The sequence below is a fragment of the Dermacentor albipictus genome, chromosome 10, assembly GCF_038994185.2.
Source record: "Dermacentor albipictus isolate Rhodes 1998 colony chromosome 10, USDA_Dalb.pri_finalv2, whole genome shotgun sequence".
NCBI lineage: Eukaryota > Metazoa > Arthropoda > Arachnida > Ixodida > Ixodidae > Dermacentor > Dermacentor albipictus.
In genome coordinates this window covers 76,647,167-76,674,351 of record NC_091830.1, presented here as the reverse complement: position 1 = coordinate 76,674,351, position 27,185 = coordinate 76,647,167, and the positions used below count along the sequence as shown (strand labels likewise).

Sequence of the window (27,185 nt, the reverse complement as noted above, 5' to 3'; positions counted from 1 at the left end):
TCGACATTTCATTTCTTTTTCTTTTATTTCATTTGCTTTCGGCACAAACTTTTGCACCTCCCCCGCCCATCCTACGACTGCAGGGATTATTTACTTGGTGATCAATTCTGAAAACTTCACTCGGGATTTTTCAGAACTCATCGTCGCAGAGAGTGGAGAAATTCCTTAAAATACACGCGCTATGAACATGAAGGTCGTATGTATGCGCGATTATATTTGCGCGAATGAGAAATGAACGGGACACGTAGCAGAGTTTTTCTAGCTCCATAGAGAAGAAACAGTGTGTGTTTGCCCAGGCATTGACAGTGACTGAGAGAGAGAGAGGAAGGAGGGAAAGCACATAACCAAGGTATGGAGCTGGATATCAAGAATACTAGCTCGAGCATGAAGCATGGGCTGCTGCTACAGCCACCCATGTGTGCATGCGATGTTTGCTTTTTCACCTTTATTCATGTACTAGCGATGACACGCAAAAAAAGAAATAATTTGTAATGAAAGCTTCACTTATTTATTCACCAGGTCAATCTGTATGTATTTTTTGAATAGAGCCTTTGCTAGCTTTCATTGATAAATGGGAAGGGGTGTTTACCTTAGAGAGAAAGTGGAACACATCGACTGGAAGACACGACGTGAAGCTCTATTTTGAGAAGCAGTGGGTACGTGAGCGCGGTGAAAAACTGTGAACCACCTGCGGGTCAGGAGAGAAAAGAAGGTTCGTGATTCTGTTGCACATTATATTTTTCTGCTTATTATTTACGCGTATTAAATTGTAAGTGTTTAGAGTGAGCTATCTTGCTTCCTTCACGCAGTCTTCTTTGCCTTCTTGCAAGGTGATTTGCGCTAGGTAGCTTCATACCTCGTCTCCTTTGGGGCCTTTTAGGCAAAGAAAATTACGTTCCGGATAGTGAGATTTGAAGCAGTGCTCCGCAGCGAAACATCTTGATGTGCTACTCATTAGACGGCAGACGTATGTAATGTCCAGAGAGAATAACTTTAACATCCCCTTCCCTCGTGCAAGCCTGCGCTTGGACATGATTCGTGCGTGCGTCAGGCCCCATGGGTTGAGTTCGCTTATAAAAGCCGGAGAACACAAATTTCCTAGACTTGCACCAGCCAGAGCCACAAGAGACCCAGTTCAGGGCGCACTACTTTTGGGATCGGCTGAGGGTGTAAAAGAACAGGCTGTTAGGTTTCTTCGCTGGACTGTCGTCACAAACACAAGTGTTCGCCCTAAATATACAAGCTGCGCCATCTTGTAACATCCTGTGGCATCGAATGGGAAACATCCTGTGGTATCGAATGGGAAATGCCTAATGCGATTAGCATTGTTTGGATACTTCACGCACTTTCGGGAATGTTTCTGTTGCCACCTTTCTATTTATTGTCTCTAGCCGTTTTCCTGCCAACTTGAATCACTGGTAGTCCAGGGGTGCCCAAATTTCGGGCCCGCGGTGGTACATCCGGTGAAGACTGGCCCACAGGCGGACTGCGGTTACCAGATAACGCCGCGCTTTTCCATTGTGCCTCTGGCCGTCGGCGGCGTTGCATATCTCGTTCTACTGTTGCACGCATGGCGTGCGACAGTGTTCCTCGATTGGTCTGTTGAGTTCTGCGACCTTCTTTCGTAGCCTACGATTGAGGAGTTGATTTTTCCATCTGTTGAGAATGGACTGCTTCGCCTCGATGAGGTGGGCCCGTCGGCTGTCCATTCTGTTCGTTCCAAGGTCTATTTCTATGTTCTTGGTTGAGCTTTGAACTTCTTGGATGATCTTGTTGATCCACATTTCCATGTCATCGATTTCGGTCTTTTCTTCCTCCTCCTGATTTGTGTTATCTCTGAAATCAGCCCAACCAATCCACGTATGTTTCCTGTCGTTAGTACTGCCCTGCTCCGGTATGACGATTTCCATGATCGTGTGGTTGCTGCCGAGGTCCACCCCCGTGTTCCTCCATGCGATCGTGATCGGTTCGTTGTCCTTGATGAACGTGAGGTTGGGGGTGGTATCTCAGGACATGGAGCTGCCTGAGATACCAGCCCCAACCTCACGTTCATCAAGGACATGGAGCTGCCAATTATCCTTGGGTGAGCCGGGTCGGTTATGAGAGTACAGCCGAGTTCCGCCGCATCTTTGGACATGTTTGTGCCTTTCGCATTGCTTTTGACGTAGCGCCACGCCGAATCGTGATCCATCGCATTAAAGTTGCCGGGCGATCAGCGTGCTCTGGCCGGCCGTCGCGCTTGCCTTGTGAAGAATGGCTTTGAACTTTGGCAGCCTCTACAGGCAGCAAGAATAAAAGCAGACAAATTCAGGATGGTACCTGCAAAACAGATATGCAGCCTTAGAACAGAGAGATGAGGATGACCTAAAGCTAATGAATGAAACCGTAACTAGGTTGGCTTCAGAGGCAGCAATTGAAGTGGGAGGCAAGGCACCAAGGCAACCTGTAGGCAAACGCTCCCAAGTGACAAAGAACCTAATAAAGAAACGACAAAAAATGAAAGTGTACAACTCAAGAGACAAGATAGAATTCGCCGAATCGTCAAAACTGATCAACAAGGTGAAAATAAGTGATATTCGAAACTACAACGTGATAAAGACTGAAGAAGCCGTAAAAAACGGACGCAGCCTGAAATCGGTGAGAAGGAAACTTGGCATAGGACAAACCAAGATGTATGCACTGAAAGATAAGCAAGGTAATATCATCAGCAATCTCGAAGGTATAGTAAAGGAACCGGAATAATTCTATACTGACCTGTACAGTACCCAGAGGAGTCAGGAAGTTTGCATTGAAAACAGTAATGAACAAGATACAGAAACTACTATAGCTAGCGATGAGGCCAGAAGGGCCTTACAAGACATGAAATGAATAGCGGCAGGAGAAGATGGGATAACAATTGATTCAATCTAAGATGGAGGAGACATAATGCTTGGAAAATATGAAGTACCTATCGACTGCAAGGGTCCCAGAAAAGTGGAAGAATCCAAACATTATACTAATTCATAACAAGGGAGACGTGAAAGGAATTGAAAAATTAGAGGATCGTTAGCTTAATCCCAGTATTATATAAAACATTCACCAAAATAATCTCCAATAGAATAAGGGCAACATTGGACTTTAGTCAACTAAGGGAACAGGCTGGCTTCAGGAAGGGATACTCTACAGTGGATCACATCCATGTCATTAACCAGGCAATCGAGAAATCCGCAGAGTACAATAAGCCTCTTTATATGGCTTTTATAGATTACGAAAATGAATTTGATTCAGTAGAGATACCAGCAGTCATAGATGCATTACGTAATCAAGGAGTACAGACCGCTTACGTATATGCCTTGGAAAATACCTACAGAGATTCCACAGCTACCTTAATTGTACAAAAGAAAAGTTGGAAGATACCTATAAAGAAAAGGGTCAGACAGAGAGACACAATCTCTCGAATGCTATACACTGCGTGCTTGGAAGAAGTATTCAAGCTATTAAACTGGGAAGGCTTAGGAGTAAGGAATCACTGCAAATACCTCAGCAACATTCGGTTTGTCGATGACATTGTTCTATTCAGCAACACTGCAGACGAGTTACGACAAATGATTGAGGACCTTAACAGAGAGAGTGTAACAGTGGGGTTGAATACTAATATGCAGAAGACAATGATGAATAGATTGGTAAGGGAATAAGAGTTCAGGATCGCCAGCCAACCTCTAGGGACCGTGAAGGAGTACGTTTACCTAGGTCAGCTAATCACAGGGAAACCTGATCATGAGAAGGAAATTCATAGAAGAATAAAAATTGATTGAATCACATACGGCGGAAATTGTAATTTTCTGACTCGAAGACTATTATCATTAAAAAGGAAGGTGTACAATCAGTGCATTTCACCGGTGCTTACATATGCGGCAGAGACATGGAGACTCACAAAGAAGCTTGAGACCAAGTCAAGGACCGCGCAAAGAGAGATGGAACGAAGAATGGTAGAAAGACAGAATGGTAGAAGAGACAGAAAGAGAGTGGGTTGGATCACAGCGCAAACGGCTATAGCCGATATTCTAATTGACATTAAGGGGAAAAAAATGGAACTGGGCAGGTCAAGTAATGCGCAGGTTAGATAACCGTCGGACCATTAGGGTTACACAATGGGTACCAAGAGAAGGGAAACGCGATCGAGGGCGGCAGAAGACTAGGTGGAGCGTTGAAATGAGGAAATTCACGGGCGCTAGTTGGAATCGGTTGTCGCAGGACAGGGGTAATTGGAGGCCGCAGGGAGAGGCCTTCGTCCTGAAGGGGTCATAAAATTGGCTGATGATGATGGTGGTGATGATGATGACAGATGGCGCAGTGTGTCTAGAGGGAAGTCTGAGGAGCACGCATCAGAATAAATGAGCGGCTGAAGTGCACACGTATATTTACCTGAAAAACATGGACACGGAATTTAGGAAGAGGCCAAGAAAGTTGACGGCCAAGTACAAGGGGATTGAAAGTGTAAATAGAAAACCAAGAGTCACCAGAAAGAAAGTCAGAGAAACAAATAGAGTGAATCGGGTGCGAACAATAGAAGGAAAGAAGACCATGGAGATTTACAAGAATGGGAAGAAAGAAATTAGAAGGAAAAATCTGTGCGATAAGACAAATGACAGTGCTTTGATATTTGAGGCTCTAGCTGGTTGCCTAAGGACAAAAACGTGCTGTAGCAAATATTCAGAAGTGAGGCATTTGTATGCCTCAGCAAAAATCCGGAGACCACTCAGCACACACTAATGGAATGCGAAGGGGTTCAACCAGCGGGGCCCGCAGGTAACGTACACCTTCCAGGAAGGCTTGAATTTAAAGTGGGCAGAAGCATCAACCGGTGAGCAGTCGAGTTAAGAAAGAAACGTTTAGACTATTGGTAAAAAAAAAATCACGCAAGAAATGGATACGACTGTATCCGTTACAGGCATGGGTAGCGATACAAGGCAAATGGAGAAGTTTTGAGGGAAAACATATTGTGTAGATGCCAAAATGCTGGAATGAAAAACATGTATAGCATGCATGAATAACTCAAGCAGGCTAGGTGACTGTCACCGCCCCCTTCATCGTCATCATCGAATCACGAGATAGGAGACTGGGTGCATCGCCGCGTCATACACTACGCAATTCGGCGATGTCAAAACGGTTTGCTCGTACATTGCTTCAGCGCTAATTCACGTTGACATTCATCGGTAGACGTGTGCTCCGGGACTTTTTCAAGCTTCCCCTTCTCTTCCCTCTATTTTTGACCCGACACGCTCTTCTAAGGGATGACGTCATTCTATTTTGAGGTGATGATTGCTAGCCCCATTTCTATCCCAATGTGCGGTGTTCACACATAGGTTCACATGATTATTAAAAGAAATATTAAGAAAATGAACAGACGGGGAAATAAAGATAACAAAAATTGTGCAGAAATCATTGACGATGATTGTCAATGTAAGCGAGTACCTAACGCTTGTAGAATGCTAGTAGCCGTATTAAAGGAATGATGCGCTCGAAGGCGCATAGATGTTGCAGTGGTGAAGTCTGAGTTTAATTGCGTAATTCCGTAGAGAGCATAGTAACTAACTAGCACATCTGCAGCGGTAGTACAAATAGGTAAGCGCGAAAGCCGAGTCTGTCATATGCGTGTTGTTTCCAACGGCAAGGTGCGCTGGCGCCGCAGGGAAAAGGGTGCCAGGAGTTTAGGATTATTAGAGTTGTGCTATCGTGCAGCCTGTGAACGACACCGTAAAGTGCTTCTGGGACATCACGTGCGTCTCAAACAAGGAGACTTGAAAAAAAATTTTTCTTTGCTGGAGTGGCAGTTCCCGTTGTTTCTTACCAGCGCAGGTGAAGCCAGAATTTGCCTATAATTCTACTCTGAAAGAGGGCCGCGACAGTTGAAATCCGCTCACAGCTCAGTTGCTTTTGGTTACATATTATGGACGCTAGGCTGACTGGAAAATAAAGGTTCGCAGTCTCTGGCTAAAGTATTACTTTAGCTGCGCACTATAATACGATGATACGCCATAAAATTTGAGAACAGAGTTTAGGCTTTCATCTTATTACTTTAGCTGCGCACTAATATGATTATATGCCATAAAGATCAGAGTTTAGGCTTTGTTCTTAATCTAGCAACCGAAATGAAGTCGTGGAACAACATCCGTACGGCAAAACTAACCTTCTCAGATAGAACGGGGTGGGAACAAAGTGTTACGTTGCCTCGTGCTTGTGGTAAGATGGCAGTGACCCGGCTTCAATCTGGAGACGTCACCTCCGTTCCAGCAATTTTATTTTAAAACCTCCTTTTTCTCAAAAAGCTAGTTGACGTTCGGTGGCGAACGGCGCTCTGCATGTCGGTTGCGCGACACCACCCGCGCTTTGCGTCAGCGTTTTTTTTTTGTGTCGGCGGTAAAAGTACAACCAGCGAGCATCAACAGCAATAACGGACGAAATAGGAAAAGAAAGCTAGTCGCTCCAACGTAAAGATTGTGTCAAAGTGCCCACCCCCACGAACAGACGCTCGAAGTTTGCAAATGCGATTAGCGTTCTTGGGGAACCTCGCCAATTTCGCAGTATTCTATGTACGTAAGGATGTGTGTCCGCATCTAACCTCTTCGACGCCGTTCTTCAGTGACAAAATAAACTCTAAATTTCATCCGGTGCTGCGCGCAACAGAACCCGCGTCGCGCTGGTTCCTGAAGGGCAGCAGCGCGACGCCTTAGCGCTACTCCACGTATTCGCGGCGAGCACCAAGAGAACAATGCTCAGCGTTCGCACGCGCCGGCGTACCACCCATCTCGGAGGCTACGCGCGGGATTCATGGCGGTGCCGCCCGATGGCGCTGCATGTCAAGATGTAAGCGCGACAAAGGAACGCGGGTGCAGTACGCGCCTCATAATGCGACCCGTTTGGACGGTGTGTCTCTACACTGCTTTAATGTTAATCGCACTGGTGTCGACATTCATAGCGAGATGGGTTCTGCCGAATTTTTGAAACACTTTTCTCTCATCTCTTTCCAAATTCAGTGGTACCGATCTATGATGGTCCATTGGCATATGGGCATCGCCAGACCACTAGGTGTCCTCTTCCTGCTGGCGGCTTCCTTGCTGGGTCCAAGCTTTTCATGCAACACGAAACTGCCACGTAAGAAGCGATATTTGATGTTATACTTGCATAAACTCCTTTTAATATGCTGCAGTATGTGCAAATGTTCTTTTAATATCCAAGGATGAAAAAAATTGCATTGCTATTGTCTCTAAGGCTTATGTCAATTTCTTTGAAAACAAATTGCATCGTCGATTTCTAAATTGACCAGGCAAGAATAAGTATACTATATGGGCTCTGGCACGTCGTGTCCCATACACACGTTTATTCGCTATCGTGCGTGTATCATAAAAATGGTTGTTGCTGGCTAGTTCGCTTATGGTACGAAATAAAATTTAATTAATTAATTGTTGCGTTTTACGTGCCAAAACCACTTTCTGATTATGAGGCACGCCGTAGTGGAGGACTCCGGAAATTTCGACCACCTGGGGTTCTTAACGTGCACCTAAATCGAAGTACACGGGTGTTTTCGCATTTTGCCCCCATCGAAATGCGGCCACCATGGCCGGGATTCGATCCCGCGACCTCGTGCTCAGCAGCCTAACACCATAGCCACTGAGCAACCGCGGCGAAATAAAATTTATCTTTGTTACTTTGTGTTATGGTAATATATTGTGTGTGTTTGGGAATGTATCTTTTATTAGAACTGAGAAAACTAGGAATGAGCATTGAAATATCCCGTGAACTTGCTATTTGAGCACGTCATCCATTATGGTATGGTGTGATAAACTTTATTCAGGTTCTGAAGATCAACCTTTAGGTTGATGCAGGCGGCTCCCACGTCTGGACAGTAAGGTTTAACGTTACCGCCGTATCGTGGGCCTTCTGGACGGCCTGTACTTGATCTGAAAGAGCTCCACTGTGAAGGACTCGTCGCCACCAGTCTCTTTCCCTGTCACAGTCTGTGAAAGACACAGGACGCTGCCAAAGCATATATGACCCAGAGTAATGATGCCATCACACTTCTCGAAATTGATTGGGGCCTCTCTTTCTGGATGTAGCTTGCTAATAAAGTTTGGACAATTATACTTTATTTATTCGGACATACCGCGACCCAGGAAGGGCTATTTCAGGACTGGGTACAACAGATACGTATGGATATGTATTCGCTATTTCAAAGCCGACATCCAGAGTTAATGATACGATTGCGATAGCAATTATATTGGACACTCCAAGCTTATTTCTGCCGTCATCGTAAGTGGGCATCGGCGTCGACGTGATGTTCAGTATAAAGTCTAAGGACGATAACACCATCGCCGCGCTCCCTGCGCTGTATGTGCGAGTGAGAGTGGGCGAGGGGAGCCGACGATCGGCGGATCAATCTCGCCCGCGCGAAAGGGAGGAATGCGAAGAGGAAGCGCGCCGTCTTCTAATCGCATCCGGCCAAGTGTCGGTGTATGTCCACTTACCATGCAGGTAAAAAAAGTGCTTTTTATACATTTGTCTCCAGCCAAATGTGTGGCTCACTGAGCATGATGCCGTGCTCAGAAGTAGAATGTCATTGCGAATCCCGGCTCCGGCGCCCGGATATAGCTGCGCCCCTTAGGGTTAAGACATAAATTTCAACCGTCGAGTGTACTTTAGCGCCTCTAATTGACCACTGATATTTCTGCCCACGAGCCAGTTTCGTTTTCCCTGGCGACGTACGTTTCTTGACGTCATGGCGTTGAAAGTAGGTCACTTGTGAGCAGGATTTCGCGACGCGTCGGCACTCGCTCTGGCTCGCGCGGTGGTACATTAGGCTGCTACATCTGGCAGCGCATACAGCGAATCAGAAGACCGAGTGAGCCAGAGCGAGGGCCGAAACGTCGTTATTTCCTGCTTCTTCGTGACCTCTCTCAGTGCCATTGCGTCATGAAACGTGCGCCGCCTGGCAAACAAAACCGAAACAGTTCCATGGAAAAGCTGCACAGCAATTATTTAGTGTGATGTGATGCTTATCAGTCAATTTGCTAATATATTGGGACCCAAGACATTCACCTAAGGTATAATATTACAAATAAGGAATGTTGTGAGAGTATTCCATCAAAGGTGCATGACACGAAATTTTCGAGCTTTTACTCTGGCTTTATGTTAAACCGTACGCGGAGCACGGCAAGCTGGCCAAGTTTCAGCGCATTCGTTGCAGCATCAAATTCTTGTTATAATATAGTGATTTCGTAGTTAAACTGCTCACAAGATTCTGACAACACTAACGGTTGACGAAATGCAATCGCACTCTTAAGGCTCTATTCTGCACATTCCGCCATTTTTTAACGCCTAAAGTAGGGCACATGCGTACAAAATGGCGCTTATGGCCCAAATTTGGTTTCGAAATATCATGCATGCTTTACATTTTGCCTAAGAATTGGAAATGGAGGCAATCAGCCTAACGTTCTCGGTAACGCAGGTGGTTTTACTTATCAGTAAAAAGAAGTCGCAGTTTCACCCGAAAGGGGAAGCATAGATTGCGATAGCAAATTAGTAGGCAAAGACAAGTAGTAAGGACAGTAGTTTATCGGCCGCGCTTAACTTGCAAACATTCACTTCCTAACTAAATTAACAGGGATGGTGTCACGCGCCCAAAAGCAAGCATCGACATATCTCACTCGCTGTCGAAACGCTGGAGTGAGAAAGGGCGGCAGCAACAGCGAGCGAATTGACCTTCGTGCTACCCGTCGCTTCAACGCAAACTCAGTGGCGAGAACACAGCACACACGAAGCTATCACCACTCGGCGCACTCTGTCCCCATCGCAGATCGCTTTCAGGATAGGCTCCGCGCGGCCGCACCATACGCAGCCACCACCGGAGCAGAACGCCCCCCCCCCCCCGGTGCCTTGCGCGCGACAGAAGACAGCGCGCTTCCTCCCCGCTTTCCTCCTTAGCACGCGCGAGAGTGAGTCACCATCGTTGGCTCACCCTCGCACGCTTTCACTCGCCCATACAGCGTACGGCGACGACGTAAGCACCCTAGGACTTTGTACGGGACGTCACGCCGATGCCGACGATGATGGCAGAAATGCGCCTCGAGTGTCCATATATTTGCTATCGCAATAAAATAAAGGGGTTAGTCAAAGCCTACTATTATATCATCAAAAACACCTCTCGCTCCGCTCGTCTGCTACGTACAAACCGTCGTCTTCTTGATTAGCCAAGAACCCGCCGTGGTTGCTCAGTGGCTATGGTGTTAGGCTGCTGAGCACGAGGTCGCCGTATCGAGTCTCGGCCCCGGCGGCCGCATTTCGATGGGGGCGAAATGCGAAAACACCCGTGTACATATATATTCAGATGCACGTTAAAGAACTCCAGGTGGTCGACATTTTCGGAGTCCTCCACTACGGCGTGCCTCATAATCAGAAAGTGGTTTTGGCACGTAAAACCCCATAATTTAATTTTAATTTTCTTGATTAGCCAAGATGCGCGTCTCCGAGAAACGGGATGAGGGATCGTATACCGGCGCGGACGCGCTTGTTTTCTCCCCCGAGACAGCATACGCAAACAACCAGTGGTGATGAACACACGTTCTAGGCCGCGCTATCATCGTTCGAGGGTAAAATTGCGAGCACTATTCAACGGGCGCCGCCCTTACGACGCTGTTGCGTGCCACAGCGTGCGGATCAAGACGTCCGATTTGGTTTTGGACTGTGTCGAAGCAGGCGACAAAGCGGTGGCCCCGCACTTCTAGACGCAGGACAATTGTGCAAAAAATGCAGTGGCTGTCGGTTGGAGGCAGTGATTTAAAACAGAAAATTTGGGCTATAATGTGCGCTGAGAGTGCTGTGTATTTTAAACGGGCGTAACGTTATTCGCCCTTCTACTCCACTCATTTACATTGATAAAGTGAGAATAGTTGCGCGATGGAGTAAATGCCCCTCCGAGAAAGTAAATTACTGTTAGAACTCATCTAAATCGGAGGCGTAATGAAGTGCTTTCTCCTAGCTTTATCTTAGTTTATTTTTTTCTAGTTTTCTGTTTTCCTAGTTATCTTTCTGAAGTTTTATTTTAGAGCGCAATTCTTGGGGCGCCCGTTCCTGCAGAGAGCGTCGGCACTCCCGGCGTAAGCGAGCGAACGAGCACAACGAAAGCCAACGTGGGGCGCGGCGGCGGAATAAAAGAAAACGGCGAGACAGAACACGCGAGAGGAGGAAAGCGGAGAGGAGGGTGCAGCGAAACTGAGCGGAACCACGACAAGGAGAGTGCAGGAGAGTATGGCGAAAGGGTGAGAATAAAAACGTAGTGCGGCGACATTGGCTACGAGATGGCGCCAGAGTAGGGCGCGTCGTTGGGGAGGTTCGTTGGCGGCGTCTCCCGGGCATCGAGCCCACGCGTGACCCACGAGCTGACGCGCTGGCTCTCCCAATCTCCGGATTAGCGAGGCAGTGGCGCCACACTTCGCTCCATTTCCAACGGGCGGCACGAGAGCGATAGTCTGCGCCAGCCGAAATGAAAACGCGTATAGAGCTGCGCTCAAACTTCGACAAAGGGAGTATCGTAATCGTCGGTGATTTTTGTTTAATCGGAGCCTTATCCGCGTTGTTTGGTCTGTTGGCACTGAGATTTATTATTCTTGTCTACAACCCCAGCTCTCGGGCCTCGCCTTCTCAGCGCCAAGGCCCTTTTCGGAGAAGTCATGCGAGTGTGCAAGAACCATATTCTCGCGTACGCCAAGACAATGGCGCCTGACAAGGTGCACAGAGTGAGTAGAGCTAAGCACGGTTCACTTACTTTCCAAAGCCCTTGGGTGTGCGCATGTGCATGCGTAATCTTATGCGTGAGCCATGGTGGGATCGAACCTCCGTCTTCCAGTACAGCAACCCAGTGGTCTAACTGTTCGGCCACGATCGCATGCATATGCTTCTCTCGGGCCAAAGTCGCGCTTTAAAACGTCTGGCGGGTACGTCACTTGTCAATTTCTTGTGTTGTACGCTCGTGACAGCTCGCGCATTGAGACACTGTGTGAAAGTGCACTGTCTTCAAGATCGGGCCATATTTTTCATAAGAGGAACATGATACTTACGAAATGGGTGAAGTCTGCCTACAATGTTATCGCAACAATAAAAGGTTGAGACGAAGTTAAGGAACACGCAACGAGTTACGGGTACCAGGGGAAGGAAAGCTCAGCCTGCTTGCTAGCGGCAGCTAAAGGTAGCCACCGCCGTCGCCTTGTCACTTTTGCGTGGTCGTCAAGCCAGCCATTCAGCAGTGTTGATTCTTTGAGAGCCCTTTCGAGAGCGCTGCTCCTGCGCGCGCGATGAGCGCGGGCTTGCTCTCACTTCGCACTCATTTTAGCGTTTTGCGACACGACTTTGAGAGGCACAAAACATATCCAACAGTGCCCAGCTCGCTGCATATTTGTTGGGCAGTTGCCTTCACCCAAACGTTCACTTACTAGGGGACGCTTACCGTAGAAGTGGTGTTCTGCATTCGTTGCCATGGGCGTGAGTGTTATCCACTGCTGGATAACAGTTTACTACTGCTATTTACTGCAGTGGATAACTGATTATCCACTGCTGGATAACACTCCCACGGTCAGTTCTGGTAGACGTATACGAAAACTTAGGCGGAGCATCCCTGTGCGGAACTGTCCAATGCGTAGGATTATATGGCGGTCGGCACGCTGCGGAGCATGTTATGTGTGGTAAAGATGTGTGTTAGCGGTTATGCTCATGTCGTATGCATTGTAAATTCCTATTACAGCGCAAAAAATATACATACACATAAAGAAGACATGAAAGACGCCGACAAGCGCTACCAGAAATATACTTCAGGAGGACCGTCTGTTGGCTATGTTTCTGATGTATGCTTCTAGTACACTTAGACCATTTAGCCCAACAGACGGCCATTCCATCGTATGCATTACTTTGTGTGTATGTGCGTGAGGAGTCCGACCACAGATGCGCACATATTTACATTGCCAAACATATACATTGCGCACCGCGCCGACACCGCCATATAAAGCAACGCATATGATCGACAGTTCGCATTCAGGGAGGTTACTGTTAATTTGTTTGCGCGATGACCGGCTAGCATGACCAACGGCTTAGTGTCCGTTTAGGCAGTGGAAGGGGGACTACTGCGCCTGCATGCGTAATTAACGCACGAGTGGCGCAATGTTTCGTTTTCGGCCCCTCCTGAGTCACCTTCCATTTCACTGGTCGGGTATCGCATACCAAGACGTCCCATGCTGGTTGCTATCCCCCTTTTAGGCATTTCTTAGGCTTAGGCATTCCTGGTCTAAGCTTAAAGCCTAATTTCAACGAATGACGGATGAGGTGGGTGGTGGTAACAACTTTATTATGAGGAGCAGCAAAATCGCAAAGGCTATTGTTAAAAAGACCTGTTGTTATAGCGGACAATGGCTCGTTTGCCACTGTACTCCTGATGGTAGCTATCAACCACGCACACAATGGACTTAAGCTGCGCATTCTCGGCCTGAATTGGGAATCGAATTTTCTGGTTTCACATGAAATTTTTATACCGACTCACCATGCAATCTCAAACATTAATACTCCCATAAAGTGGACACGAAAATGGAGCCGCGGTAGCTGAATGTGTATAGCTTCGCACACGCAGTGCGAAGGCGTTGGTTCGTATCCTACCTGAGTCCATTTTTTCTTTCGTCCACTTTCATTTCCGCACTTTTATATTAAACGTACAGATTATTTCCCCTATGATTTTCTTGGTTTTTATTGTCTTGTGTGGTCGTTATGACTGTGACTAATAGAAATCAGGGCCCTCGGTTTCCTTTCTTCTCGTTAAGTATATATATATATATATATATATATATATATATATATATATATATATATATATATACTTTTTTCAGTAAGCAGGAGCACACGCATGAAGGCTTCGGAACACAGGTTTTAGAAAGTGCTGTTCATCGGGTTACGCTGGTTTATTGCGGAGTTCAGTTCAACACATTGCCAAAGGGGCGATGTCCAAACTTTCTGGACATGAAATAGCTCTAGTAGCTGGTCGACCGATAAGTTATCCGCATTCCTTAAAGCCTTATCGTCGACAGGAGTTTTAAAATGCTGCACACATTACATAATACGGCAAGTAGCGCAACATCGGCTCAAAAGATTAAGGAAACGGTTGACACGGGTGCTGTGTCGTCTGTCCCTTTAATACTTTATCCCGCTTTTGTGGTGTTTGTCGCATGATGTCATACCGACAGTGCCGGCGAACATCGTTTGTGTAGGGTATAATTTTGTACATCAGAAACCGCGTTAATATCGTTTATAAGTCACAGCCGAAATGCCTTTTACAAATTTATACCCAAAAGCCTGTCCATATTACAGCGTTAGCTTTCTTGAGCTGCTTTGGCGGCTGTGGATGGTTAGACGATCTAGGAAAAGTAAACAGAGGCATATTCCCAGTGACCCAAGTTGTCTACTAGATAGTGTCGCTACATGCGTGCTGCTTGCTGTCTTACCGAGTAGACGAAACGGTCCACTGGCTTTGTGCCCTAACAGACGGACAGGTTCAGCACTGCGTATATGTAATATTGGTACGTGCCGATTCCAGGCCAATACGCCAGAATTGATGCGCCAAGGGGTATGGAGCCTTAAATATATTAGAGCGATAGCGTGCCATCTCCAACAGACACCTTGGAGTCTAGCGCGGTTCCTTGATAGCTTTTGCAATGAAGTTGCAGCCAGGATACTAACCCCCGTATTCAGAAATACATCTTAACTTGAAGCCCATCCTGTACTTGATATAACCGGCGCCTGATGTGAACGTGCCCACGACACTCGTTGCATTTAGTTAAGAGCATTCCAGACAGGCGTCATTTAAATCAAGTCAAGCGTGAGCTTCAAGTTAAGATGCATTTATGAATGCGGGCGTAGGACTCGTGGAAGTCACTGCTGAGTTTCAACAGAGGTGCAGTGATTACAAGAAGAAATACTATGTGATGGTGTCTTTTGGCATCGTGGTTGGTGGCGAGATTGCTGCTTTCTGCGTCTGCTGAAGAAAGGTATCGCCGACTTTGACCGCCATCTTCGATCGTTTCTGTGACGATGTTTATTCGCAGATCATCTTCGCATTTTGTACCCATTACAACACGTGCAAGTCCTTCGCACGAAACGGAGCGCCAGAAGTTGTACGTATGCACATCTTAAGTATATTTTGTAAATGTAGCAGTCGGTGAAAACAGCTTCAAGATGTTGCTCTGTTGATATTTACATAAGGTGTAATGTGTAATTGACGTGGTGAGTTCATCTTTTTAGTAATCTGATCGGATTGTCCTAGCAGTGCTTCGTAAGTATAGGTAACGGATCAGCACGTTAAGGCGAATTCGCAGTACGGAGCAAGCAACATGCAATACAAAGCAGGCACTACAACGTCCCCCCTCTTAGAAAATAATGCAATAAAATAAATTGTCAAAGTGGGAGGGCGCGCTGAGAGCGTGCGAGCGGCGTTGCAGGCTCCGCACCTCGATGAAAATTGGGCTGGACGTTCATCACGGTGTGCTGCGCACACAGCTACACGGCGGCAACGTTAATGTGTGTGTTTGCGCAAGGCTTGCGCTAGCTGAGTAATGCCCTGGTCCAAGCAGAGACTGTTGAGCACAGCGTGGCGTGAACTTGGCTTCGTCGCTATTGCAGCCAAACGTATTTCGCTTCTCCGGAGTCCTTCTATAACCCTCCCACGGGACAACGCCAACGGCGACCCCCAAAATTCGGCTCGAGCGTGCATATATACGCAACTGTTATCGCATAAAAGTAGAGAAATAGGCGCACAGCTCGCTGGCGGTTTGAAGAACGACCTGAGGCACACTCCGTGGACTGTCCGGCATGATCCCAATTGTAAAGTTTACTTCACTTTGATGATGTATTCTCCACGTTTGATTTCGTATCGACAGATCCAAAAACATGCGAACGTGCCACCATGGGAAAGTAACACGTTTCGAAAATTTACCTTTTTCTTTTTCAGGTATATAACTGCACTCTGCAAGTGTTTCGTAAGCAGGTGAGAGATCTGCTTTCCAGCAAAGCCACGTTAAGGAGACAACCACCCAAAAAATTAGTTTTTGTTGGTTGATTTGGTGTTCACACTTGCCGCAATCCGAACCACATAGCGTTCCAGTCCGCGAGGTTGCTTTGCGGAGAGCTGAATTTGTGCATTCACTGCCGTAGGCCGGTGGCCTCACTCAAGGGTCGACTCAGAGAGTCACACCGACACAGGAGTCTTGATGTTGAATTCCAATGGCGGAGTCGGAGCAAGTTTTTCTGCTCGTTTTGGAGCAAGTTTGTTCCAATGGCAGAGGGAGGGCGGGAGTAAGGTGTTCCAATGAGAGAGTCGGAGGGGATTCAGAGCGGGAGTCACTCCGTGGAGCAGAAAAAGATGCTTCGCCAAAATCGGCGGAGTGGACCGGAACTCTGCGTGACGTATTTCCTTTACCACGTTTGTCTGCTGGGAGGCGCCACCGGTCACGACTCGCGAGGAAGCAAAAGCTGCTGCACGCTTGGCGAGATATCCATTCCGCACTTTTAAAGAAACAGGTGAACGGCGTTGAAAAGACAAGTAACCGGTGCGGCGGTGCTGGGAGCAAACAGCGGCAGGAAATGACAACACGCAAGGTATCCTGGGTAACTCTGTGATAGAATTTCCGCTTCCGCCTTGCTCCGGCGGCGCAGGTTGTGTTCCACTCGCGGATCTGGAGGCGTTGCTCTGCACCAGAGTCGAGTGCTCGCTCGCGGAGTCCGTTGGCTGCTCCGACTCCACCATTGGAATTCGCCGGGTGCGAGTGCGAGTCTGTGTGCGTCGAGCCAAGCTGTGATCAATCGAGGGTAGTCCAGGTAGGCTTGTGTGAATAAGCTGAAATCGGTCCCATTCGTTCCCCTTCTTCTCGTTCATTGCATAGCGACGTTCTCAACTCCGGCAGGTTTGATGCCTTTAGTTAGCGCACGAAATAGCATTAGTCCACCGAATGCCCCTAAATGCTCTCGTACTACGTGGCGCACAAAGGTCCCTTCACTCGCTGCTGCTGCCGTACTTGCTGACGTCAACATTTTGACAGCGAGTGTTCGCTGTTATTAAGTGGGATGTTTGCCGGTGCACGCTGACACCACGCTTATTACCCAACTTAGCGAATGCTTCCAAGTTTATGCGGCCGATAAAGCTAAGATAACTTCCTACAGCTGTCCACTAATTTGCTATCGCAATCGATGCTTCGCCTTTCGGCCGAAATCGGGACTTTTCTTTAAACGTACAAACTTTGGCGAGCTTCGTGAAAGGTATCACGTATTAACTGAAAGTGTTGCTTACTGCAAATGCTGAAATCAAATTTTCTCTCTGAAAATCAACCAGGTAAATTAAAAAGTTAAATTAAAGCAAAGTTAAATTTACACCCCGACGTCGTAAAGTGGATTGGAGCCTTCTTGACTAACCCCTCGCAGTTTGTTTTCGCTAATAACCATTATTCAATGTCAGGCGTTCCGCAGGTATCCGTCTTAGGACCGCTTCTTAGTTTAGCATATAATAACAATCTACCAACGCATGTATCATGTAACTTTCCTATGTTTGCAGATTATTGTGTAATCTACGGCACAATTGCCGACACATTTGACCACACATTCATTCTGAACGACCTTAGTAACGTACAAGAACAGTGTAATCGCTGGCTAATAAATCTAAATCCTAGGAAATGTAAACTTGTGTCTTTCCCTCGATGCCGTGACTACCGCTTAGATTTAGCTATTCCGTCGCTAATGTTCCAACAGAATCAGTTCAATCATTCAAATGCCTCGGCGTCACTTTACGTTGTGACGTATTCAGGTGCTTGCACTCTACTGACATCATCTCAGCTGCTAATAAATCATTAGGATTTCTTAGGGTACATCTACGTCATGCTCCGGAACAAGTGAAAACGCTGGCCTATCAATCATTTGTAAAGTCGAAACTTGATTATGCATCTCCCATCTGGAGCGCGCATCAAACATGTATCACAAATGCACTCGAGTCAGTACAAGATCGTGCTGCTAGGTTTATTCATTCTTCATATTCGTGCAATATCCGCATTTCACAATTGAAAGCGGAATCTGGCTGCTTGGCAACGCTTTCTTTCCGACTTTAGGTTGCCACTGTCTCTCTCTTCCATTTGTTTTCTTACAGCTCCCTTAATCTCCCACCGTAGATCGCGCCCCCTACATACATATCTCATCGCACAGGTCATCATATTTTTTATTTCAGGAGCAAGGGTCTGGAAGTGCGTTCCACACGCCATTGCAGCCATCACAAGCTCATATGCCTTTACCGATGCTATTGCAACCCATATTTCAAAATGAACACCTGTTTCTGATATTTACTTTATTAGCCACCCCTTATGTAGTACCCATCCAATGCCATTCCTAAGGTATTAAATTGAAGTGAAGTGATGAGGTCATTTGAAATCTGTCTAGCAGTTGTCCCATCAGATCATGTTTCGCGTTTTACTTGTACTTGAACTGGGAAATCAGTGTTGATCCCGAACAACAGCTTCCTCTTTAGATTGGCTATGTCACCTAGACAGGCTAGGCTTCGTTTGCAGTTTGAATTCCCTGGAGTTCTTCGAGTGTCTGCTATTGCTGACTGCTTAAGCTGGACTCCTCGCTACGGCTACAAGTGTCATTTAGACTTTCTCGCTGCGAGGCAAAGTTGTACCCCATATGACTTGGAGTGGCATTTACGGACACCTACTTATACCGTATTGCAATGACCGATAGCGCGACGTGCAATTCTGTGGGTGTGAGGAAGCCATTGAGCACCTGTAGTATATCTGTCCTCGGTACCACGTTCAACGCCTCTCTGTCCGTACAACCTTAAGAGGGATGGAGTCGAGACCATTTTCTGAGTCAAAGATAGACCGTAGCCATATGTGTCGCCGGCACAAAAAGCTATGCATGCGCTGGTGCAATTCTTAAAGTGCACTGGCCTGAATCCCGTGAATCCTCCACGTGCTATCAGTGTTCACTCTCTTCCCCTTTGGTCTTTCTGTTCACATTTTCCCTTGCCCCTGTGTCGGGCATCAAACCGGAAGTTCTTGTGGTCGATTCCCTGCCTTACTTTTCCTTGCTTTCTCGCACTCTCTGTCTGAGTGCAGGTTTCAGTACAGTTGAATGGTTTATTTAAACGACGCCACAAGGAGTTACCTAAGACAGTAATTGATTGGGACTTTTAATGTGCTGGTATTTTTAGGGTGCTTGGCGCACTTTACGGACGCCAGCTATCCATATCTGTACCTAGGTCTGTATCTATGTATATATGCTTGACGTAGTAGTTCTGCGGAAACCCGCAAGTTGGAAAGAAGTAATGAATAAAGGGAAAATCAGACATCCACCCGTACGTAGCAATTGCTACAAAGGAAACCCATACGGGTTCCTCGAAAGAAACACTTCATAGTAGCAGAAAAATTCGTCCTGGTCCGGGACTCGAACCCGGGACCACCGCCTTTCCGGGGCAGCCGCTCTACCATCTGAGCTAACCAGGCGGCAAGCAGATGGCAGGGCGAAGTCGAATTTGTCGACAACACGAAGCAAAGGCAAGTGTTTGACGTAGTAGTTCTGCGGAAGTGTTTCTTTCTTCTATGAAGCGTTTCTTTCGAGGAACCCGTATGGGCTTCCTTTGTAGCAATTGCTACGTACGGGTGGATGTCTGATTTCCCCATTATTCGTATATATGCTTGTATCTAACCGTTTTACCGCTTCCCTGAGTCACAGGATAATCTGCGGTCGAATGGTAGCGGATCGGGCTGCGATGATGGGGTAACAGCACAGCATTCAATGCCATACACATTCCTAGTGACACACACCTAGCTACCCAAGTTGACGTCAAAGACGTTCATTGAAGAGCGGCACGCACCTACTAGGACATACACAGTGACCCAAGTAGGCGTCAAAACGTTTCGTCGAAAGCGGTACCTACTCACTCCCGCATCTACAGTGACCCATGTGGGTGTGAAGGAGGTTCTTTGAAGAGTGGCGCATGTAGACACCTTAGTACGTTCTCAGTGACCCAAGTCAACCCGCCGTGGTTGCTCAGTGGCTATGGTGTTGGGCTACTGAGCACGAGGTCGCGGGATCGAATCCCGGCCACGGCGGCCGCATTTCGATGGGGGCGAAATGCGAAAACACCCGCGTGCTTAGATTTAGGTGCACGTTAAAGAACCCCAGGTGGTCTAAATTTCCGGAGTCCTCCACTACGGCGTGCCTCATAATCAGAAAGTGGTTTTGGCACGTAAAACCCCATATATTATTATTATTATCAGTGACCCAAGTCAGTCCAACGGTTCTGCTCGAATCATATTCCCTCAGCACAGTAGCCCGATGCGCGACTCATTCGACCACGGACTACCAAGTGACCCAGGTAGGCAGGAACGCGCAAAGATACAAACGTACATAGATACAAACATAGATGGTCCCTGGAAAGTGCGTGAATTGGTCTGAGAATGCTAACACTTTAAAACGATCGCGTGATTTTCTTACTTGTAATGTATGTGTTGCTCAGCAGCATTCACGCTACTTAACTCTTCTTTTCCCGCAGCTTATACCAAATGTAACGAGTCTGCACACCTCCGAAGCTTACGTAGAAGCTTCACAAAAGGCGCTGGTGAGTAACAAAAGTTAGTCTTGCGCGCAACTCAAGCCCCCTTGCAGAGGTGAGCAAAAGTCTTGCAAAGCAAAAGCCTCAAGCCTTGCAGAGGTGAGCAAAAGAAAAAAGAAGAATAGAAAAAGAGATACCGACCGGGCGGTTACGAGTGATTATTGCTCGCTGAAGTGTCTAAGCCTGAAGTGTGGTACGGGCTAGGTGTTTCGGCTCCTGATTTCGATCTCACCGAAACGCTTGGGAATCTAAAGGTTCTGCTTCCTGCATGGCATTGCAGCCATGTGCTCCGCATCAACAGGTGTCGTCGTGCAGTCATCGCCATGCCATCGTCGTCATATTCTCATCGTCATCTCATGACCCAGTTGTCCTTGGCAGCACTTTGTAACCACTGAGCCACCTCAGTGGTGTTGCACCTCCGGGCGATCCCTCCGTTAGCAACCAGTTTGTTGCATTTGTAGGCGATCCCACTGCTAGCGACCTGTCTCTCGAAGCTCCACCGACATTACTTATGGGGTAGCGTGGCATAGTCGGCGAGCTGCAGGTATCCGGTAGACCATGGCGACCGAGCAAGGTGAGACGACGTTTTGCTAGTGCTAAACTTGCACAGTTTATTCAAAGGTAGTTGAAAGAAAATAAGAAGAGCATGATGTATGAAGTAGGAAGTATATCACAAGTACATTTCGGAGCCCCTTAAATAGGCTCTCTGCAATCGTGTGGGCAGGATCTTGCTTTTGTCGATGACACGTTACAGGCACAGTGAGAAGGCCCCTCCTCCTTCAATACCAGGCACGGGAAGGAGAAGTCGATCCGATTTTCGACGAATCCGGCGAGTAGGTCGTGTGAATGACCTCTCCGGCGCTCGCGGGGACCGGCCAAGAGAAGGTGAGGGGGATGAGGTAAGCACCCATGGTGCCACACCGAGAGAAGGTGAGAGGGACGAGTTATGGCCCTTGGCGTCCGGCCACACCTAACAGTGGTTAGACGAATAGATTGCGAGGGCGCAACGACTGTATGACGACCGCATGACGAGAATCGAACGACGAAGCTGGAACGACGACGACAGCATCACGACAATGATGGCAAATGAAGGCTACTTTTGGAGCCTCTCTCGCCTCTCTCGCTGTGGACGGCACCGACGGCGCGGTACTTAGCAGCGAGCTATGGAAAAAAGAAAGAAAAAAATTGGGCAGGCGGCATCGGGGACGCAGCTCGAGCAGGGTACTTGAAGCGTCATCTGCGTCCTGCAGAGGGTGTATTTGCATTATAGTACAGGAAGAACGTAACCAAATACACGTCACATTTCTTTACGCATTATAAGGCTTACACGCATAGCTTATGTTACAGCTAAAGGTGGTCTTCCGGCAGAATTTTGCAAGCACGCTCGCTCGTTCCCTATCGGTAGTAGGTCCACTTGTACAGAGGGTGTTTGGGCTCTAGGGTGAAGAAATGACCACCCTACTGGTGGCGCCGCTCGAGTTTGCCGCACTCTTATATGGCTGGGTCTCCTGCGCTTGTCTCAGACTCCTATGCTTGCACTCCCTACGGAGAAGGACACGTTCATTGGTGGTAATAGGGGTCGGACATCGTTTTTCTGTTGCTGCTGGAGTCTCTCCGCGCCATTTCTGAACCGTACATGTCGAACGCAGGGGGTCTTAGCCGAGCAAGCGTGAAATTTCTGCAGCGAACTAAGCATTTGTAGACCTTACAACTCTTGATTGCGCTTGTTTGAGTTTGATAGACTATACGTTCAATGACAGAGTGAGCTCTGTCAAAGGCGGTAGCTGGCACTGGGTTTGACAAACGTACTGCTAGGTTACGCACTCTAAATGCCGAGCGAGAAAGTGGGCTGGTTGCGTGATGTTCGTTCATCTTGTAACTAACAGAGTACATCTCTGTTTATTTGTTACCCACGATAGTTGACGCAAGTTGAGGATGACAGAAGCTGGTGCGTCCTATCGCGGTCATTAGTTATAATCAGTTGTTCTCGACGCACTGCAAGACAAAAGCTTCAAACACTTCACTTGCTCACGAGACAATGTTCGCTAGCGCTGGGGACAACAGGCAAGGTAATGTACTTTTGCTGAAAAATTACTTTAGTGCGAATTCGAATTTATATTTCCACTATTCCTCTCACTTTTAGGAGTGCCTGTGGAAGGTATATCGCACTCATCCTCTTGATATACAAGCAATGGACGATGCTATCGCTGTGGGGCGGCAAGCAGTATTGACTTTCGGATGGACCTGAATAAAAAAGAAGGCGATGCGATTCAACACGGGCACATTGATGAATAAAGAACTGTTTGTCTGCATCTGGCTGTCTGCTCTATAGGCTGTTTACATCGGCGCGTTTACATCGAGAACGCGCGCCGCCGACAGACTCGTTTCACGCCAAATTTCATTAGAACTGTCCTCTCCAGCTACGGTACTACAGGCCTGTAGTCGGAGGATGTTATAAAACAGGAAGTGAAACTGAAGTAAAAGTGCATCGTCACACCGTGCGTGTTTTGTTCTCGGAGAACAGAACCTGCGCCTCACACGTGCTAACGCATGAATACGCGAAGCTTCCGTGCCGTTTGGGGGAACCGCGGAAACGCATGACTCCCGAGCAGCGTCGCGAGTCGCGTCGTGAGGGTGCATGTGAAACCAAGCCGCGTTTCCCCGACGCGGTACCGCTCAGCCGCCGCCGCCGCCGTCGCACAGACGCCCGCATGTGAACAGGCTTAAGAGTGCATGCAGCTACGCTTTACTGCATGCGGCGGGCTGCAATAGTGATAACGAAGCTGGATTATCCGCCATTGTGAGCATGTGCCAAATGTCTGGAATCATATAAAAAAATAAAAGCGGACAGTTACTTTAGCTTACGCTAAATAGGACGAAGGTAAAAGCCTGCGCACTCACGAGACATTCAATACATTACTTGACATTTTCATTCGAATGCGATGTTCCTCGCTATTATTTGTTTTCTCCCACCAAAGGTCATGGGGTTCAACTGCCCTAAATAACTCTACCTTAACTAACTGTGTCTTAATTAACTTCTCCCTAATTCACACCAAAGCTCGCGGCTTCGATTCCCGCCAACGATCGAAGGTTCAAGTGTCTGAATTAACTTTATCCTCATTTAAGGCACATTCACACAGAAAGCGGAGCGTCTAACCGGTCAAGCGGATTTTCAACGCGGCGAGGCGGTGAGCGCGCGCGCCTGTTCAGACCGGATGGCTTGCCTGGCAGCCCGCGCCGCCGAGGAGGCGGAGCATCTAGCGTTCTCGTGGCGCACGTGTCGCCATCTCGTGGCACCGGTCGTCTGGAATAATCTAGACTGGAATAAATGCGTGTGTCCCGAATGTGAAGAAGGGCACACCAGTAAAGCTGTCATGAGATATGTGTTATGGCGCAGTGCTAACATTTTGTTGAATAACTTTTGTGGTCGCATGAACGGCAAACTCTTTGACGCCGACGATAAATCAAGGCAAGGAAGCTACTCTGAAGAAGAATGCAGCACTGTGACTTTTCAATATAAGCCATGCTCCCTGTCATCATTTACCCGAAATTCGTTCTCAATGCTAAGGTTGAACCATTTCATTTTTTATGGACGGGCTTTTTAATAATGCAGCGCGTAAACAGTTTTGCATAAATAAAGTAATCTTGGAACACCCTGTATTCTCTGCGGGCCATCTGCTCAACTATGCCTAGAAAAACAATAACTGCGCTCTGGCTAATGTTGCCCATGAGGGCGCGAACCCTTCATTCAACCCCGTATCCCCGAGCACGCCGCCGGCCTTTTCTCCGTGACGTCACTCGCCGAGCGCTCAGGCCTTCTCTTGTTTATAAGGTGGTGTTGGTGGTGTTTTTATAGGTGGTGTTGGCTCGCCGCCTCGTTTTCCGCCCGCTTTTACCCGCCTGGCGAGGAGGTACCACGCGGCATCTAACGGAGCTGCAAAGAAGCTAGTGGGAACAACAAAAGCGACGCTTCTGAAGCGTGTACTTACTGAAAACGCCGCCGGCTTAAAGTGTACTATGCAAGAGCGTCTCTGTCATTTCTTGCTATCCTGCCTAAACACGCCGAATTCGGTAGTGGCAAAGACACCAGCTGAAGTCTTCTTGAAGCTTGACCTCGTGTAAAGTTGTCTCTACTTATGCGAAGCTTTGCGGATAACATGTTGGATCATCAGAGAAAAGCTGCTGAGCAACGCAATCAGCAAAGAGGGTCAGCCAAGTGCTTCTCAGTTGGCCACAATGTGTATGTAAAGACTCTGAGAGGTGAAGGGGAATCATGATGTGAGCCCATCTACATATCTTGTCAGAATAGGAGACTATGCACGATGCACCCATATTGACCACTTGCGACAACAATGGACTGTTGACTCTAGCTCGCATCGCGCTCAACCGTAAGGCCCAGAAGCCCCTGAACACCTAAAGAGCTCAGATGACAAAATCACGGACATCGAACCGTTGCCCGAAGAAAACAAGACAATTTCAAGTTGTGGCCTTGATGAAGACTCTTCAATGAGGGAGCAGCCGGAAGCACGGAACCACCAGGTTGAAGCGTCGCCGCAAAAGGTTGGACGATGCGGAGGGGACCAGGTCACATCGTCAGCAGGGCGCAGCCATGACGAGGTCGACGTGGACGAAGATGAGCTTGAGCCAAGAGTAACCAAAGGGACAGTTTCCACCACAGCTAATGACCCAGGCACAGCACCACCGCTATGGACAGACAAGCATACTCGAAGACCTCCCGACAGATATAAACCAGAAGACGTAAAGAAAGTAGACTAACAAACCTTTGTTTTTGTTGAGGAGGGAAGAGTGTTCTCTCCTAATAAGGTGCCGGGCACGTCGGTGTGGCGTAGGAGCGTTGGTAACGCGAGCTCTATAAGAAGCGCGTTGAATGCGAAAAAATTTCGAGCACTCTCAAGCTTCGCCTTTAAGAGTGGAACGCCGATAGCATTCAAAGATCCCTGACTGCTTCTCACGCTTCCTGGCAAGTACAGCTTATGTAACCGTAATGTTTACCGGGAAAAGAGAGAGAAAATAACTTCATTTATTGTCCATGATGGAGTAAGATATTGGGAAGGGAAGACGTCTTCACTCGAGATCGGAGATCGTCAGCCCTCGCAAATTTTTCTGCACTTGCGTTCGTTGCTGGGCCCGAACGTGGCTACCACATACGATGCACTTCTAAAGAAATGGTTCCTGTGGCGCCTGCCAGCGAATGTACAGATGGCCCTTGCCGCTCCCGGTAACGTCAGCCTGACAGACCTTGTTTTTTGGTCGACAACGTGAACAAAGTCGCGGCATCATCAGTCCCCGCTCTCACCTCCATTCTAGGCTCAATTCCTGCGAGCAGACAGTCATGCTTGAGCTCCTCCGCCACTCTGTCATCGCTTGACAGCCTTTGCTGTCTTGAGTGCAGTCTTGATAGCCTTGAGTCCATCGTCTGCGTCGCAGAACATCGGTGCTCTTAGCGTTCTTATAATCGTCGACGGCGCACCAGTATTTCTCAACGCACACCTACCTCCCGCGCACGCTCCTCTACACCAGTTGGAGTTTGCTGGTACAATAGCCGTTTCGAAGAACGCACGTGCCATTGTCTATACTATAGATGCTGGCAGGGAAACCATCCGTTAGCCCTCTAGAGGCGACGAGCAGTCCAGTCCAAGGTGCAAGTCGCCTGTTCTACGCCCGTGACCATGCCACACGTCAATAGTTTCTGGTCGACGCGGGCGTTGAAGTCCGCATCGTCCCAGTGCAGCACAAGGATCGTAAACGGCCACCAACTTTCTACCTTCAGGAGGTAAACGGCACAAGAATTCCTGCCTACACACAGTGATCGCTCACCCTGAACTTGGGCTTACGCCGAGCATTTCGTTGGGTATTTCTTGTTACCGATGTCAGCCATGTATGCATCGGGGCTGACTTCCTCACAAGTCATGGCCTGCTGGTCGATGTAATGCGTCGATGACTTCTCGACAGCGTGACTCACACGTCATTACCAGGCGTAGCCTCTACTCATGTGCCACTCTTTGCAAGACTGACCACTGTCCCCGACGGTCCTTTCGCCGCGCTGCTTCCAGCCTTTCCGAGCCTCCCTCAATCACCTGATTGGACGCAACCTGTACAACACAATGTACGACACCATATCCCCGGAAGCGACTGGTTCCGCCATACGTTTTGTAGCACCCTTCCTTGGACGGCGCCTAGAACCCGGATAGCACGCGCCCGCATCAGAGGAAAATAAAGGCGGCGCCTGGCCTTGACCCGCGAAGCCACAGCTCGCAGCTCTATTCCGCGGTCGATTCGGGTGAGCTGTCTCTTTCTTTCGCGCCGGAGGTATAAGCCTACAATTTCCTCGCGCGTAGCTTGGCGCATGAAAAACTAAATATGACGCGAGCAGAGTTCTAGCGCATGCTCGAGATCGGCATCGCACGACCTTCTTCCAGCGACGGGGTGTCTCCGCTGCACGTGGTTCCTACGAAAACTGAGGTCTGACAACCTTGCGGCAACTGAGGAGCACTAAATAGAA

General features: G+C 48.0%; 1 protein-coding gene across 1 annotated transcript; it reads left to right on the top strand.

Moving 5' to 3' along the window:
* Positions 1 to 675: 675 nt before the first annotated feature.
* LOC139050343 (uncharacterized) lies at positions 676 to 22,910 on the top strand. Its single transcript, XM_070526580.1, has 7 exons — positions 676 to 712; positions 7,017 to 7,134; positions 11,659 to 11,771; positions 15,114 to 15,182; positions 16,016 to 16,051; positions 20,603 to 20,668; positions 22,806 to 22,910. The coding sequence occupies exons 2-7, from the start codon at positions 7,029 to 7,031 to the stop codon at positions 22,908 to 22,910; spliced, it is 495 nt and encodes a 164-aa protein (XP_070382681.1). The 5' UTR covers positions 676 to 712; positions 7,017 to 7,028.
* The last annotated feature ends 4,275 nt before the right edge of the window (positions 22,911 to 27,185 follow it).

Coding starts and splice junctions, on each gene's coding strand:
- LOC139050343 (XM_070526580.1), top strand. CDS start 7,029: ATGATGGTCCATTGGCATATGGGCATCGCCAGACCACTAGGTGTCCTC. Junction 7,135..11,658: donor ATGCAACACGAAACTGCCAC/GTAAGAAGCGAT, acceptor CTACAACCCCAG/CTCTCGGGCCTCGCCTTCTC. Junction 11,772..15,113: donor CGCCTGACAAGGTGCACAGA/GTGAGTAGAGCT, acceptor GTTTATTCGCAG/ATCATCTTCGCATTTTGTAC.